The 15,468-nt window shown below is 36.8% G+C and overlaps 1 protein-coding gene across 1 annotated transcript in view; it reads left to right on the top strand.

Moving 5' to 3' along the window:
- hat1 (histone acetyltransferase 1) overlaps nt 1–15,228 on the top strand; it is a 35,236-nt gene extending 20,008 nt beyond the window's left edge. Inside the window, 3 exon segments of the mRNA NM_001004572.2 lie at nt 1,394–1,545; nt 11,025–11,141; nt 14,758–15,228. Of these exon segments, the coding sequence (NP_001004572.1) occupies nt 1,394–1,545; nt 11,025–11,141; nt 14,758–14,925 (437 nt within the window). The 3' untranslated portion in view covers nt 14,926–15,228.
- The last annotated feature ends 240 nt before the right edge of the window (nt 15,229–15,468 follow it).

The following is a 15,468-nucleotide window of genomic DNA, read 5'->3' on the forward strand; positions in this document are numbered from 1 at the left end:
GAGATAAAAAAGATCAAAATGAGAATAATTCAATGACTGCAGATCACTGACTACTTGTAATAATGAGAGCAGTCCTAAACACGGCCCTAACCTTAACCCAAAAATGCCATAATGATTTTTATATAAGCTGTGCATGCTTTAATGAAGTTGAATGCATTATAACCTTTTAAATCTTTTTTTTTTTTTAAATAATCTTTGAAAATAATATTATTTGATTAGAAAATGAAAATAAAAACATTTGAATGTGTGATCCTAATGATTTACTCTGTAAGGCAAGTTGTATTGAGTTTCTGTTCATAAGGCATTTGTTGCTGTTGTGTTGCTCTGCCTTTGGTTTTGGGGAGGTGAAGGGATGAAGGGATGTGATGTTAATTGCTGGCGGTTTGCTTCTGAAATGTGCTGGCCACATGCTGCCACTCACTCACCCTGCAACAAAGACACAATTATTCAGAGAGTAAAGAGGACTTCAGTGTTGCAGATCTTTGCCAAGCCCTCTGCATCTTAACATGTTTATTACTCATTTAGGATGCGTAAATGATATCAGATTTGTAAATTTTGGGTGAACAAACCCCCTTTTTTTTCTATTTTTATTTAATTTTTTTCCTTTTATTTTTGTTTATGTAAAGCACTTTGAATTGCCACTGTGTATCAAATGTGCTATAAAAATAAACTTGCCTTGCCTTTAAAATAGATATTGAAAATATTCTATTTGTTTTAAATAATATTTATTGTTTACAATAAAACAGTTTATTAATTTTAGGCAAGCATGATATTGGAAAAATCTGACATTGCCATTTATTTAGTTTTTTGGCAATATAATTTTAACAAATGACTTGAATAGCGTTATTCGGAAAGAATGTATTTATTTTGGTTGATTAGGATAATACATGTTGCATTGTTATATTTATTTTATATAATTGCAGACATTACAGTAGGCTATTTCACATATCATTGATTTGCAGTATAATCAAATCATGTTGATAGAAAGGTTAGTAATGAACATATACACAAGAATTTATGAGTATAAAACATCTGTTTTGTGAGAAGTATCATCTGATCTCATATAAATCAAGAGCTCACAATGACATATGATGACATGTGCAGGTGCTGTAGTGGTGTCCCATTTCTTAGAGGTAAAATTTGAGGCCCTTCAACCTTCACACTCTGTTTCAAGGGCCAAGGAGAAGGGGTAAAAAATAGAATTGGGATTGGGTTTTAGGTTTTCATAATTTCCAGACTAAAAATGCATTTAATTTCCACCAGTGGTGCATTCAGCAAATATGAGTTTCCTCGAAGGGAAAGCCAGTAGTGTTGGTCTGAGGTAGATGCCGTTGTGTTGTGTTTTATCAAATGAACACTTTCAAGATGCTTGCGCTGTCTGTCTGCTCTGCAGCGGAAGATCCATCTGAAAACTATGTGAAGCTGAGGGACTTTGTGCTGGTGAAGCTCTGCTTGACTCTGCCGTCATTTGCCAGCGAGAAACTTTCCCAGGGTTTCAGTGAAGAGATGGCATCTGAGGCCAGAGAGAAACTCAAGATCAACAAGGTAACATTCCTAGCATTTTACTTACTTTCTATCTTTCCTATAGTCCAGAATGAACACAACCATAACACAAAAAACACAGGGCTTTAATAACCATTTTTGTTTGTCTTAGCCAAGATGACATGCATAATATACACTCACCGGCCACTTTATTAGGTACACCTTACTAGTACCGGGTTGGACCCCCTTGTGCCTTCAGAACTGCACTGATCCTTCGTGGCATAGATTCAACAAGGTACTGGAAATATTCCTCTGAGATTTTGGTCAATATTGACATGATAGCATCACGCAGTTGCTGCAGAATTGTCGGCTGCACATCCATGATGCGAATCTCCTGTTCCACCACTTCCCAAATGTGCTCTATTGGATTGAGATCTGGTGACTGTTGAGGCCATTTGAGAACAGTGAACTCATTGTCATGTTCAAGAAAACAGAGATGATTCACGCTTTATGACATGGTGTGTTATCCTGCTGGAAGTAGGTATCAGAAAATGGAACGTGGACGTTGTTCTTTGGCTGCCTTCGCATCATCCAAGTTCTGGGACCCAGAAACAGTATTCCATATGTCATGACTTAACAAGCGGAACCAGTTAAACTCAGCAGACCCGGTACCGCGTCCGTGACGTCATCGACTTTCGCTTTAAGATTTAAAGGGCCAGCATTGCACCAGACCCCCTTAAGTGGTTTCGTTAGAAAGTGTAGAATCTGTATTTTATGCACATATGCATCACTTTGGTTTTTATTCTACTGTACAAAAGTTATTTACACTTAAATACACAGTATTTTGGATACCCGAGCTGGGCATTTTACATTGGTTCATTTTCATATTTTTCTTATGACACATGTACAAGTTATAGCTCAAATATAAGCTCTTGCCGGTGCTCATACGGTTCTAGCATTCTTTTTACTGAATTATATTCACATATCAAACAGTTGCCAAGTGAATCATGGTGTTTCCATGGTGCAGAAGTGAAAACAATACATTTATGATCAATAAGCAGCCCCAGACAGCACAGACAGCTGTCATCTCTTACTTTATGCTGTGTTCTTCAGGGTCATTCTCCTCAGTTTTTGAGCTGATGTGCATAAGTAATCCTTTTATATGTCTGATGTGGTCCAAACATAGTGAATTATGTTTGATCAAACAAAAGAATAGTGAAATATGAAAACACTGATCGCTCCCTGTGGCTTGTACAGCACCTCTCATCAGTTGGAATACAATAACCTTTGCATAGATTATGGTGGAGACATTTTTCTTGTCTCCTATGATTACAGACATGTGCAGGAACCATCAAAATTAATTACAGCACGCTAGACCACACACAACCTAAAAGGTACACTTTCAAATTTGAGTTTATATAACAAAAATACAAAAAGCGCCTCCTTTTGTAGGTGTTTATTATAACACAGAAAAAACAGACCGATATTTTAAACACTTTCAATAGTCTTTAATGAAAATTCAAAGGGTTTTCTTTAAAATGATACCAAATTTTTGCTTTTACACCTCTGCATGTGGATTTGGGAAGCTTTTAAATTTGGGTAGGCAAACTCCAGGCGGAAATCCCAAAATAACAGCAGAGTTTAACTGGTTAAGCAAACTAAAAAAGTAACTCACACAGGGGTGATAGCGTTCCGGCACCACGCCGGATTTCCGGCGTACTGTGGCTGCGGGGAAAAAAAAAATCAGGTTAACGGATATTGATCTGTCATTTCTCTAGATTCACAGAATTCACTCACTGCTGAATGCGCCGGATTGGTTTTTATTAAGTGCCATTTTGTGTGCTCGTGAATCATCTTTTGAGTGTAGACGCCATGTAAATAAAAGATTAATTGTGTAATTTAGAGAGCTTTATAAATTATAACGGATCTTTGTGAGATCTCTATGAACTAAGATTAGTGACGCTTTTTAGTGATAATAAGAGGAGCGTGCTTTGCACTTTCCAGGCTATAATCCATTCAGAATTTGTATGAAACTTTCGTTTTCGGCACATATACGCTGATATGTTTTGGGAATGACATCTGCATATTTACGCTGGGTTTATTCTCGAAATAACGGTGAAGCAATAGACGGGACAAAAATATATTTCCCCCTTCTCCTTAAACAACTTAGTGTTTCAGCTATGAAATAGTTCAGTTTTGTATGTAGCCTAATGGCAAAGTGTTTATATTTAGTTTCGTTTTTTTTTATTTAGCTTATTTAGAAAAACGTTTGGGGCATTTTTTTATTCGTTAAAAAAAAGTTTTTTAACGAACAGCGCCCAGCGGAAGACCATCATTGTCTGTTTGATCAGTTTGCCTTCTCAGATCTCCACGACTTGCCTAAAATAAAAGATATAAAACAGTTCAAGTATAAAACAATGGTAGGTTAAACGTTAAAGAATGTGTGCTATTAGGCGCATAGTTTGCTTATAAAAAGCTTGCAGGACATTGAGGCGCCAGAGCAATCACTTGCATTTTTTCAGTGGGAGCAATGTAAAGTTATCCGTCATTTTTGCTCACAAAGTACGAGTAATACATCAAAAAACGTTACAGCGTTTTTATAAAATAAAGAAAACCAAAATTATGAGCTTTCTGTCGTCTGGTTTTTGAACAGGAGCGCTTAACAAAATGAAGCAAAATGTAGGCTATATGCCGCACAGACATAATAAATATATTTATAGAAAGCTTTAAATTATTACTTAACGAAATAAAACAAATCGAAAACAAAAAAACTCCTTCATGTAATCCGTAAAGATGAATTTCTTTCTAAAGGCGAGTCCAAGAGGAGATTGCCAGTCAGGATCTTTGCGACACTGACTCAGAATAAGTAAATAATAAATTAAAATAACAAATAATAAAATAAAAAAATAAAATAAAATAATAAATAATTAAGATATGTCCTTTCTCTTTCCTCGACACATTCATTGTTATTTGTTTTTGCCGGTGCTTGGGGCGAGTTTTAGCTTATTGTGTGCGCTTGAACGCGGATTTACAGTAGCAGTTTTAACATGGAGTGACACGACATCTGACGTACAGATGACACTGGCACAGTCCGGTTTTCCACTGTCATGTGTCACTTGCTAGTGGCATGTGTGGTAACCTGTGTAGGGCTCGAAATTGCGACCATTTTAGTCGCATATGCGCCCGAAATTTAAGCTATGCGACTCATAATATATATTGGGAGCATTCGTGCGACTGCATATTATGGTTATAGTGCGACCTGTTTTTTTTTTTTTTTTCTAAAAACGTGGTAAATTCGCTCTTCCCTGCCGCTATATTGGTTCATATTAGCCGTCAATCACTCAAGACTTTCCGCTGTCAGATGACAGGGAGGGAGCTTTTGTGACCGCGGGGATTGCAAACGGCTGAAGAGTGAAAAGTACACTGAATCTCGATGCGTTGAATGCACAGCGTTCAGCCAACACAATCTCACGGCAATTCATAACTTTTTCATACGTTTCCTCGTGAGCAGGCTGCAACAGCGCAAATGTCCGCTAAAACACCATCGCCAAAGAAGCTCGCCTTTACTAAGTTTGATCTGATGCGGGTTATAACAGAGAACAGTATTGCGCCGGTGGGCATCGGGAGAATCCTGCTCTGCCCCCCTCTTATTGGGCCGGCTGACTCGCATGCTTTCCCGCAAACACAGAAAAATGTAATTCAGCGCATAACGAGGCTGAGCATTAAAACGACACGAACCGAAACCAAAACTTTTAAAAGTGAGGCTTTTCTTCCTTTCTTTTGTCCGTTCTTTCTTGAGGTCTATATTATTTTTCTATTTAATTACTGATGACTGCTTTGCAGCTTTCAGCATTGGATTAAATTATTTATTATATTATTTCGTTTGTTTTGTAGCAGAAATATTATTTATTAAATTGGCATGCATATAAAAACAATAGTACAAAATAAATATTTCTTACTACAATGCTTCATTTGTGTTTGATGCAAACCATCAATTTATTTTTCATTTTTCATAAATTAACAGTAGGACTTTATATAGCAGATAACTTGCATTAAAGCACATTCAAGGCATCATGATGATGAGAAATATTATTCATTATTAGTATTATTGTCATCATCATCATCATTAATATTTTATAATTATTCAACATTCATTTTGGAATTATTGCACAAATATTAAGTCATCACAGCATTAGTTAGATAGTTGTTTCTGGGTTTTGTTAGTCCCAATTGATGTTATTTTCAAATACAATAAATCCCTTAATATACAACTTGTCAAATATATCATTCATTTTTGGTGGATGCTCCTAATTTTTTTCTGGTGCTCCTAAATATTTCAGGTTGGGAGCACCGGTGCTACCAAGTAAGAAAGTTAATTTCGAGCCCTGCACTGTGTCACTCAGAGTGTCGCGCTGCATGTCACTGCAGTGACATCGACACCCGGCGAAGCTTATGACATTAATTAACACGAGCAAAACCATATTTAATCATTACGCGACTTTTAACCTAATTTATCGCGTCGCAAGTTAGTTTATTTGCTGAGCTACTCCACGATGTTTTAATTTAAACGCATTTATTTTATGTATTCGTAGTCATACTTCTGTACGTAATATAGTCATTTGACAGTACATGTCAGTCAAATTTATTGTGGCATGCTTATGTATGGGAGGGGTTACACTTATCTGTTGTACTGTATATTATTGCATCCTGGCAGTTCCTTTGTTCCCTACAATATGGACTTCTCTATGTTTTTAATTCATTCATTTATTTTATTATTTAACTTATTTTCATTTTAAGGTATTTTAAAAAATATCCTTTAAAAAGTTATAATAAAATGCATGTTGAAAACTCATAACATATATGCATGTAAGATAACAGGTGTCATTTGCCTAATGATTTTTAAATATTAAAGCAAAGAGACTTATAAGATTAATGTGCTTACAACGTGCTTATACTGACACCTACTGGCACATGTCACAAGATCACTGACACTGGCATGTGTCACTGACATTACTGGCATGTGTCTAAAAAGAGCCACTTGACAATAATGATGATTAGGGTTACACATAGGCTGTTAATATATTTGGGCCCAGGGGCCCACAAGTTATGTGTTAAAAGTGCGTTGCATACATAGTACCCCCCCCCCTACTCACCTCAGGGGCAAGGAAAAAAAGTTCAGGCTCAGGAATTTTTTCCACTATCAGCCCTGCTCACATTACTTTTCTAAAAGTTACTCAAATATTGTTACTTAATTGTTAAAAGTAATTTGTTACTTTACTCGTAACTTAGAAAAGTATTATTATATTTTGTAACTATTACATATTTATTTCATTACCCAGACACAATGTTTGCCTTTTTTAGCTCTTTCTGTGAAGATTTAATGCTCCGTAGGATTAAGTATGATGAATTCTCTAAAGAGTTTGTGCAGTTATACACAAGCTTTGTCCTAATGGGTTTTCATCATGTAATGCTCTAAAGGTAGAAGTGAACATCCGTTTCCTCTGCGGGCCATTAGCAGGTAGTGAGTGGGAGTGGGCCTAACAGTGACCCCTGTGGGTCTCCTCTCTCTCGCGCCTCTCCGGCCACTCTTTAACTGCTCCAATTATAACCCAGCATCCCCTTTTATGCCCCACAATCCCCTCTGTTCGTGTTGTTTGTGAGTGATTATCTCAGGGTGGTGCCTGTGGCTTGGCCAGGCAAAATGCTTGGCTCTCCATACTACCCTAGCGGGAGCTGCGTGAGGTATGCTGGACCTCTCGGAGTCATGGTTACAGAAAGAGCAGTGCTTACAGATCGGCCAGACTCAGGAGTAGTGCGGGAATCCCAAACCAAGATGCTTTTAACCCAGAGGAATGGAAAAGGTTAAAGATTCAGTCTGTAATTGCTGCTGCTGGTAGATTTTGTCCAGTTCACTTTATTTAGGGCCTTGGTTCTTTAATCCACTGGTGGTGGATAAGGAGATTTCCCACAAATAAATGTGTAAAGTGCTTTTGAGTATCCGGAAAAGCGCTATATAAATATAGTATTTATTATTATTTAATTTAACAAAAATTCATTGATTGATTAGATCTTATTTAATGACGCTAGGGCTGCTTGATACCGGAAAACTATACGATTTTATTGTTAAGTATTGCGATAATATTTCATACGATATAACCATATAACTTACGATATAGCTAGCTATGTTTTTAAGTCATTTGTTTACTATTGATGTTAAAATCAACAGGTCTACTGAAGTAATTAGCTAAATATAGATCTAATTAATTTGAATTCGGACTAATAAAAGAGGTCAAGGTGTAAACGTTTTGGCTTTAAAACGCTATGAATGAGTGAAAACCTGCACAGATATTCTGACTCTGATTGGCTGTTGTCTTTATAAGTATTTATTTTCAGCTCTGGGTTCACTCCAGCCAATAGCAGAGCTGCTCCGGAGGCGGGGTTAAAGATAGTAAGGCCTCATTTTATTGGTTAATTTTAGATAAACAACCAATGCATAAAATACATGTCATTTATCACACGTCTTCGATATGTATATTGAATGCCATTATCGATACGTTTATTATATACTATTATTGCAATAACGATAATTTTGCGATCTATTGTGCAGCCTTAAATGACATGCAAATGAAAAGTATAATTGTTTATGTTTGACTGAACTTAATAAATAAATCAGTTATGGCCTTTGCCTTCATACGTATAAAAACATTTCTGGAAGTTGCCTAGATCATGAAGTCAATCTGTTTTATATGATTGTAATTCTGATATTAGGGTTCGAGATCAGAATTCTAAACTATTCTGAATCCGATTTTGTCATTTACATTTGTTTGTATGACTTCGCTAGGGCCAGACAGAATGTGTGACCTTTTTTTTTGTGGTATTTCTTACGATATAACAGTAGCAATATTTTTATTAGCTGTGTTTTTAAGTGATTTGTTTATTATTGATGTTATTTAAATATAAATAGATATAGATATATATAAATAAAAATAAAATAGCAAAATTTAGATATAAATAATTCTAATTCAGACTAATAAACTGTGTCGAGGTGCCAACATTTAGTCTTTATAACACTACGAATGAGGGAGTAACCTCTTCACATATTCTGCCTCTGATTGGCTGTTTTCATTTCTCGCCTTGGCTCCACCCATTAGGGTTTATTTTAGCTCTGGGTTCAACTTTTCATCACTCCAGCCAATAGCAGAACAGCAACTACTGGGGAGGTGGGCTTAAAGATGGTTCGGCCACATGTGATTGGTCAAATTTAAATATACAATCAATGCATAAAGTAAATGTGATTTTTTTTTTTTACACATGTCTACGATATGTAATTTGCATATATGTTATCACGATAGCAATAATTGCGATATATTGTGCACGCAAATGAAAAGTATAATTGTACATGTTTGACTGAACTGAATAAATAAATCAGTTATGGCTTTTGCCTTCATACGTATAAAAACATTTCTGGAAGTTGCCTGGATAATGAAGTCTATCCGTTTCATATGATTGTAATTCGGGTATTAGGGTTCTAGATCAGAATTATAAACAATTCTGAATCCGATTTTGTAATTTACATTTGTTTGTATGACTCGGCTAGGGGCATACAGAATCTTTGATTTATTAATTTTTTTTCCTGTTTATGAGTATAATTTAGTTTAAAAAAGGGCAGAATATACAGTGTTGATTTTACAAAACTGTATTGAATGATTAGATCATATTGTAATGACACTAGGGCTGCACGATACTGGAAAAATATGCGATTTTGTTGAGTATTGCGATATTTTTTACGATATAACAGTAACAATATTTTTATTAGCTGTGATTAAAATCATTTGTTTATTATTGATATTAAAATAAGCAGATCTAATTAAATAACTACCTAAATTTAGATCTAATTAATTTTAAGTAAGTCTAATAAATGAGGTCAAGGTGCAAACATCTAGTCTTGATAGCGCTACGAATGAGTGAAAACCTCTGCAGATATTCTGCCTCTGATTGGCTGTTGTCATTTCTTGCCTCGGCGGGAAGTTTAATGGGAAGTTGTTGCAGACGAGAGTGTAGAGGATTGGGGAGTCGCGGAAGAAAGTGAAAGTGAACAGCGGATGGGGGAGGAGGACGGTTGAGGAGGGGGATCGGTAAAATGAGGTGCCGGATCAGATTTCAGAGATGCCGGATCCGTCGTGTTCCAGCACAAATAAAGCCCTACTCATCCTCAATTAGTCATAAACCTTTAAGAGATTCTTTCTTCTGTTGAACACTATAGAAGATATATTAAAGAAAGCTGGAAACCATTGACGTTCATAGTAGGAAAAAACAAATACTAAGTCAATGGTTGCCATCATTCTTTAAAATATTTTCTTTAGTGTTCAGCAGAAGAGTGCACCTGGTTTTAAACCAAGCGGCAACCTCCCGTTCTCCCTCGGGAAGCCAATACAGAAGTAACTAAAACTGCAATTCATTGAAATTCCGCTAGTCATGGCTTCATAATAGAGCACATTTCAATTGAGCCCACTGTTAGAATGGCCAACTTTACAGCAGAAAAAAAAGGTGTTTACAGCCTGATACAAAGAAAGATTTTGGTTCATACAGCTGATATTACCCTTCATGACAACTTTGAGGGGGGTGCATTTTTTTATAACTTATCCGTTTCCTTTATATTAGGCTATATTAAGTTTGCATAATTAAGGGCGTGGCCACTTAGTGAAATCACCGATCTCAGCATATTTATCGTATTTCTGTGTTGTTTTATGTGGCTTTCACCCTTTTGGACTTATTTCCTTCAATTATCAGATGATATGGGATGCTGTGTGCACTTAATTGTGCTCACAAACCATTCACGTGGCCTCCGTTTCCCGTGTGAGTAAAGTTACATACTTGTATACCATCTCTATACATGTATTTGTTTTATTTAAGATCATTTATATTTATATTTAGAGCTGTAATACACTACAGAATCTGACAGATTGATTAGCTGAACCGTCATCTGAAGCGTTTATCATACAGTGATAGGCTGGATGTCATCAATAGTCTTGCATTTACTAACACAGACTATATCTGAAGTGTTTGGACGTAATTCACTTTTTCCTCCTGTTGAAAAACATCATAAGAGCAATGCTTAGTGGCTCAGTGTATTACAGCAGTGTTTTTTAAACGTCTAAACACTTTATTGATGTAGTGTACAACTAAGAACATGTGGTCAGAACACAAACGAGTCGCATGCAATAAAGTATTAAGCGTTCTCCCAAAGTAAAGTCTGTCTAAGCCAGGTCCAAGCAAAATGCCGGCAGGTGTCTGTAGCTCCGCTCACTCTCCGCCTCTTTGCCCTTGTTTGGTATCCCGCCGTGGGTGTGATGACACGCGAACAAAATGGCGAAGGTTGGCCGCACCTACTTGTGGCTTCTTTTGCGCTCTTCAGAAACCTATGGGTGACGTCACGGATACTACATCCATATATTTTACAGTCTGTTTAAACAAGTGAAGCATGAATGACACAGTTTTCAATTTAGAGTGTACTAACAGTATGTCTCTGGTCTAATTTTCAGAAACATGCACGACGTGTTTATGAAATTCTGCGTCTCCGAAATACAGACATGAACGATGAGGAGAAAGCCCGAGAGTTTCGCTTGGAGGTGAAAAAGCGGCTCTTTGGACCCTACAGAGTAAGTGTGTGTTTTTATGTGTGCGTTTGTGTCCATCCCTGTCTGCAGTCTGACGGAGAACACGGAGTACATATTACCCATTAGGTGGAACTGCCACAGCTCCCCTGCAATGATTAGTCAGTCATAAAGCGCAGCCCGAACTTGGTGTACCGAACAGCAATCTCAAGAAACAACAAAACAAGTGAAGTCCTGCCAAAACAAACCCCCGGCTGCGGCTGCCAAGACAGCTCCAAAACCGCACGGCTTCAAACTACAACATGTGAAATGAAGCATTTCTGGACTTCAAAGCGAGCTGCACATTTTCGAGGTCCGTTTAGACGAGTGAAAAACCAAATACTGAACAGAAACACAACTCTTTCAGCGCTGCCGTTCTGACATTCTGCAGTCTTTGTCTGGCGTAATTTATTCATGGAGTGGCGTGAATAGTTTCCTGTGTGATCCTCTCACGCGGTGTTAAGAGCCGGAGGGACCTGAGGCCGGGCTCTGGGTTTGTTTGAGGGTATAATGGCTCACACCAGGCGGCAGCCGCAGTCTCCACATCCACACCACGAGCTCCATTCACAACAAGTGTTATTATTACAGATTTGCATCTGATTTAAAGCGGAGCCATTTAGCAGGGAGAATGCAGCACCCAGTCACCTGCACACAGTCTCAGTCTCTCTCTCTCTCTCTCTCTCTCTCTCTCTCTCTCTCTCTCTCTCTCTCTCTCTGTCTCTCTCTCTCTCTATAATCCGTCCGCTCTGTATGAAGACATGCTGTGGATGTGAAGCTGTTCCTCCGAGCATCAGTGTTGTATAATTATTTTGCCCTCAGCAGTTATCTTTCTGCAGGGGTTTATATGTTTCAGTTGTAATAATGCATTGTTTAAATGGCGTTTTTACGAGAAAGGTCTGGCTGCAGAGTTGCACTTGCATCCTCAGGCTTGCACTCTCGGGCTTGCACGCTCAGGCACCCATGCTTTTTATGCAAGTGACGTCATTTACAATCGACACCTGCACCTGTCGCGTCAAATTGAAATTAACACAAATAAGTTTTCAGTTCGTTTGCGTTGACAGTGACGACGTTGTCAAATAATATTAACTTGTACACAATAACAGTTCTGCCAGCCCAGTTTGTCCTCCGAACATAATGTCGTGATCAACTGAATAATGCCTAGTTCAAACTGCGTGATTTTAGCCCCGATTTTGGCTCGCCGACAGGTTTTGAGAAATCGCCTACAAATGCCTGAAATTACAGGCAAATCGCTGCTCGTGCACGCGAGTGACAATCACACTGTATGAACTATCAAAGACGCGATCTGAGAGGATCGCCGATGAGTCGCCGATGCCTGCGAGATATTTGGCGTGCTGAATATCTGGAGCTGTCGGCGATTCAAATCATGACGTGTGAATTGAGTTTTGACTGAAAATAACATCGGCGATCACCTACAGCCAACGAGAGAGCAGCATTCACTTGTGTGTGCGTGTGTGTATACCTGCTGCAGGCCAGCGGGAGGCTGGAGGAAGTTAAAAGCGCTTATTTTCGGTACATTTTGTGCTCCTTTTTTTTACCGACGCCATTATAACGACACAGATCACTGCCTATTCACGAGTCCCGCAGAAAAAAGTGATTGACAGGTGGTAAATATGTGTGTATCTTACCTTTACTCATTTACTGTATGATTTGTTTATGGGTAAAACAAAGACCATGCAGGTCAGGTAGTTTAAACGGTAGGCTACAAATAATTAATTCGTTATTAATTAATTAATTATTCATAATCGAAAATCGAATCGTGACTTCAGAATCGAAAATGTAATCGAATCGAGGATTTGGAGGATCGTGACACCCTTAGCTGCAACTAACAATTATTCTAATAATCGATTAATCTATTAATAATTTTTCTGATTAATTTAATAAAAAAAGCATTAATTTCCTACCGTCGGAAACTAGCCATAAAATAAAAACACTGCCCGAACTCTTCATTCCTCAAGAGGATTCAGCGGCCAAAAGATTTTGATTTTGTCTTTATTTTTCTTCTTCTTACTCGCCTTGTACTTTGACTCCATTAGCCGTGTCTTTTCACCGCGTGCGTGCTGAATCTCCTCTGAGGCTGTGCTGATATTAGTTGATATGTTGCAGATAAAGTGAGTTGATCTTATATGTGCTTTGGTTCTAAAGCTCCAGCGGTGGTAATGCGTTGAATCAGAGCTGCTCACATCCTGACACTGTCCAGAACAGAAAACTCTCAACAGCAGAAAAAAAAAAGACCAAAGAGAGTGAGCCAATGAAAGAGTGGAAAACAAACCATACTGTATGAGGCTGGAGAGGAAATAGAGCAGGATCTGCAGACCATATGTGTCTCTCTCTCGCTCTGTTCTGGTGGTCTATTTACTCTGAATGAGTTGCGTTATTTGTGTGTGTATGAAGGTAGAGATTTAGGTGGTAATTCTCTTATATGAACTGTGCTTGACATTTCAGTACACACTTTGTTTTTAAGGTCTATTAACAGAAGTGTGTCATTAATATTATTATATGAGCTGAATCACCAATTTGAGATCCACAGACTCTGTTTTCTTTTTATAACATTTACTTGAGACAGTATAATCAACAAATTAGTGCTGAACAATATATATTTTAAGAATTGATATCGCATTTTGTGTATTCGCAAAAGTCACATGGCAGGAATAGATTGTGCATTAAAGATTAAATGTTTAAAAGGACTATTATTTATATTTTTTATATTTATATATATATATACGTATGTGTGTGTGTGTGTGTGTGTGTATATATGTATATATATATATATATATATATATATATATATACATACATACATATATATACATAAGGACTATTATTTATATTTTTTATATTTATATATATATACACGTGTGTGTATGTGTGTGTGTGTGTGTGTATGTATATATATATATATATATATATATATATATATATATATATATATATATATATATATATATATGTATATATATGTATATATGTATATATATATATATATATATATATGTATATATATATATGTATGTATGTATGTATATGTGTGTGTGTTTGTGTGTGTGTGTATATATATATATATATATATATGTATATATGTATGTATATATATATATATGTATATATATATATATATATATATATATATATATATATATATATACATACATACATATATATACATACATACATACACACACACACACACACACACACGTCAGAATTATTAGCCTGCGTATATTTTTTAAATTGCTGATATAGTAGTGGAAGTTAGTTCTATCAAAAGACATTTTGTTAGCGTAACACTCAACAATATAGCATATTTTCCCTCCTTCGTATACCCAAGACGGTGTGTGTGAGTGTATAAGTGTGGGAGCCCTTTTGAATCCAGGTATTGCGAGTTTTGGTTCAGTTTCAAAACCTCTCAACAACCTTAAAGACTAAATTTCTCCGACTTTGCTGCTCCACATGAGCTATAGGTGTGATGTAATCCCATTTGCCCGGGGGGGGGGGTTGAGTTGAGTGGCAGTATGTGGATGGGATCGGGTGAGCTGGTTTGCATCGTGTGTGTTTTTTTTTTTTTTTGACTGACACCTGTGTGTTTTCTCTCGTGTGTCTGCAGAAGAACCAGCGTGAGCTGACGAAGATGCGTAAATGTTTGAGACCCGAGGAGCTGGCGTCCCACATCAGCCAGATGGACACGACGCTGCAGCACGAGGAACTTGAGAAAAGCTACCAGGACGTGGTGGCCGAATATCGCAGAGTCCTGGAGCGACTGGCTCAAGTGTGAGGACAGGAGACTGGAAAGACTGGCTGACACACCCACACACAGATCTTTGGCATTGTACCCAGTGTTAATAAGGATTTAAACGTGATCCATCCACATTTGTGATAGACAGACAGATAATGGGCAGTTGTTCAGAATAAGAGATGAGTGCATTGGTCTACTGTGGAGATGATTTTGTTAACGCTTTTTTCCATCAAATGATTTTCCTTGAAATGTAAAAAAAATGTAGATTTCGAAGCACTTCCTTAAGAGAACAAATAAAATGTTTTGTATATTGCTCAAATAAATGGTTTGCCATCTCTTTGATGATGTCTGAAAAACATATTTTCTTTTCAGTGTTGCAAGTCAGCTCTGAAACTGTAGCTTGTAGGGGTGCAGTAGTTCTGAAAAAAAAAAAAAAGAAAAGAATATATATATATATATATATATATATATATATATATATATATATATATATATATATATATATATATATATATATATATATAATATTATTTATATATATATATATATATATATATATATATATTCTATTATTTATATACA

The sequence above is a fragment of the Danio rerio genome, chromosome 9 (genome assembly GCF_049306965.1).
Source record: "Danio rerio strain Tuebingen ecotype United States chromosome 9, GRCz12tu, whole genome shotgun sequence".
NCBI classification, from domain to species: domain Eukaryota; kingdom Metazoa; phylum Chordata; class Actinopteri; order Cypriniformes; family Danionidae; genus Danio; species Danio rerio.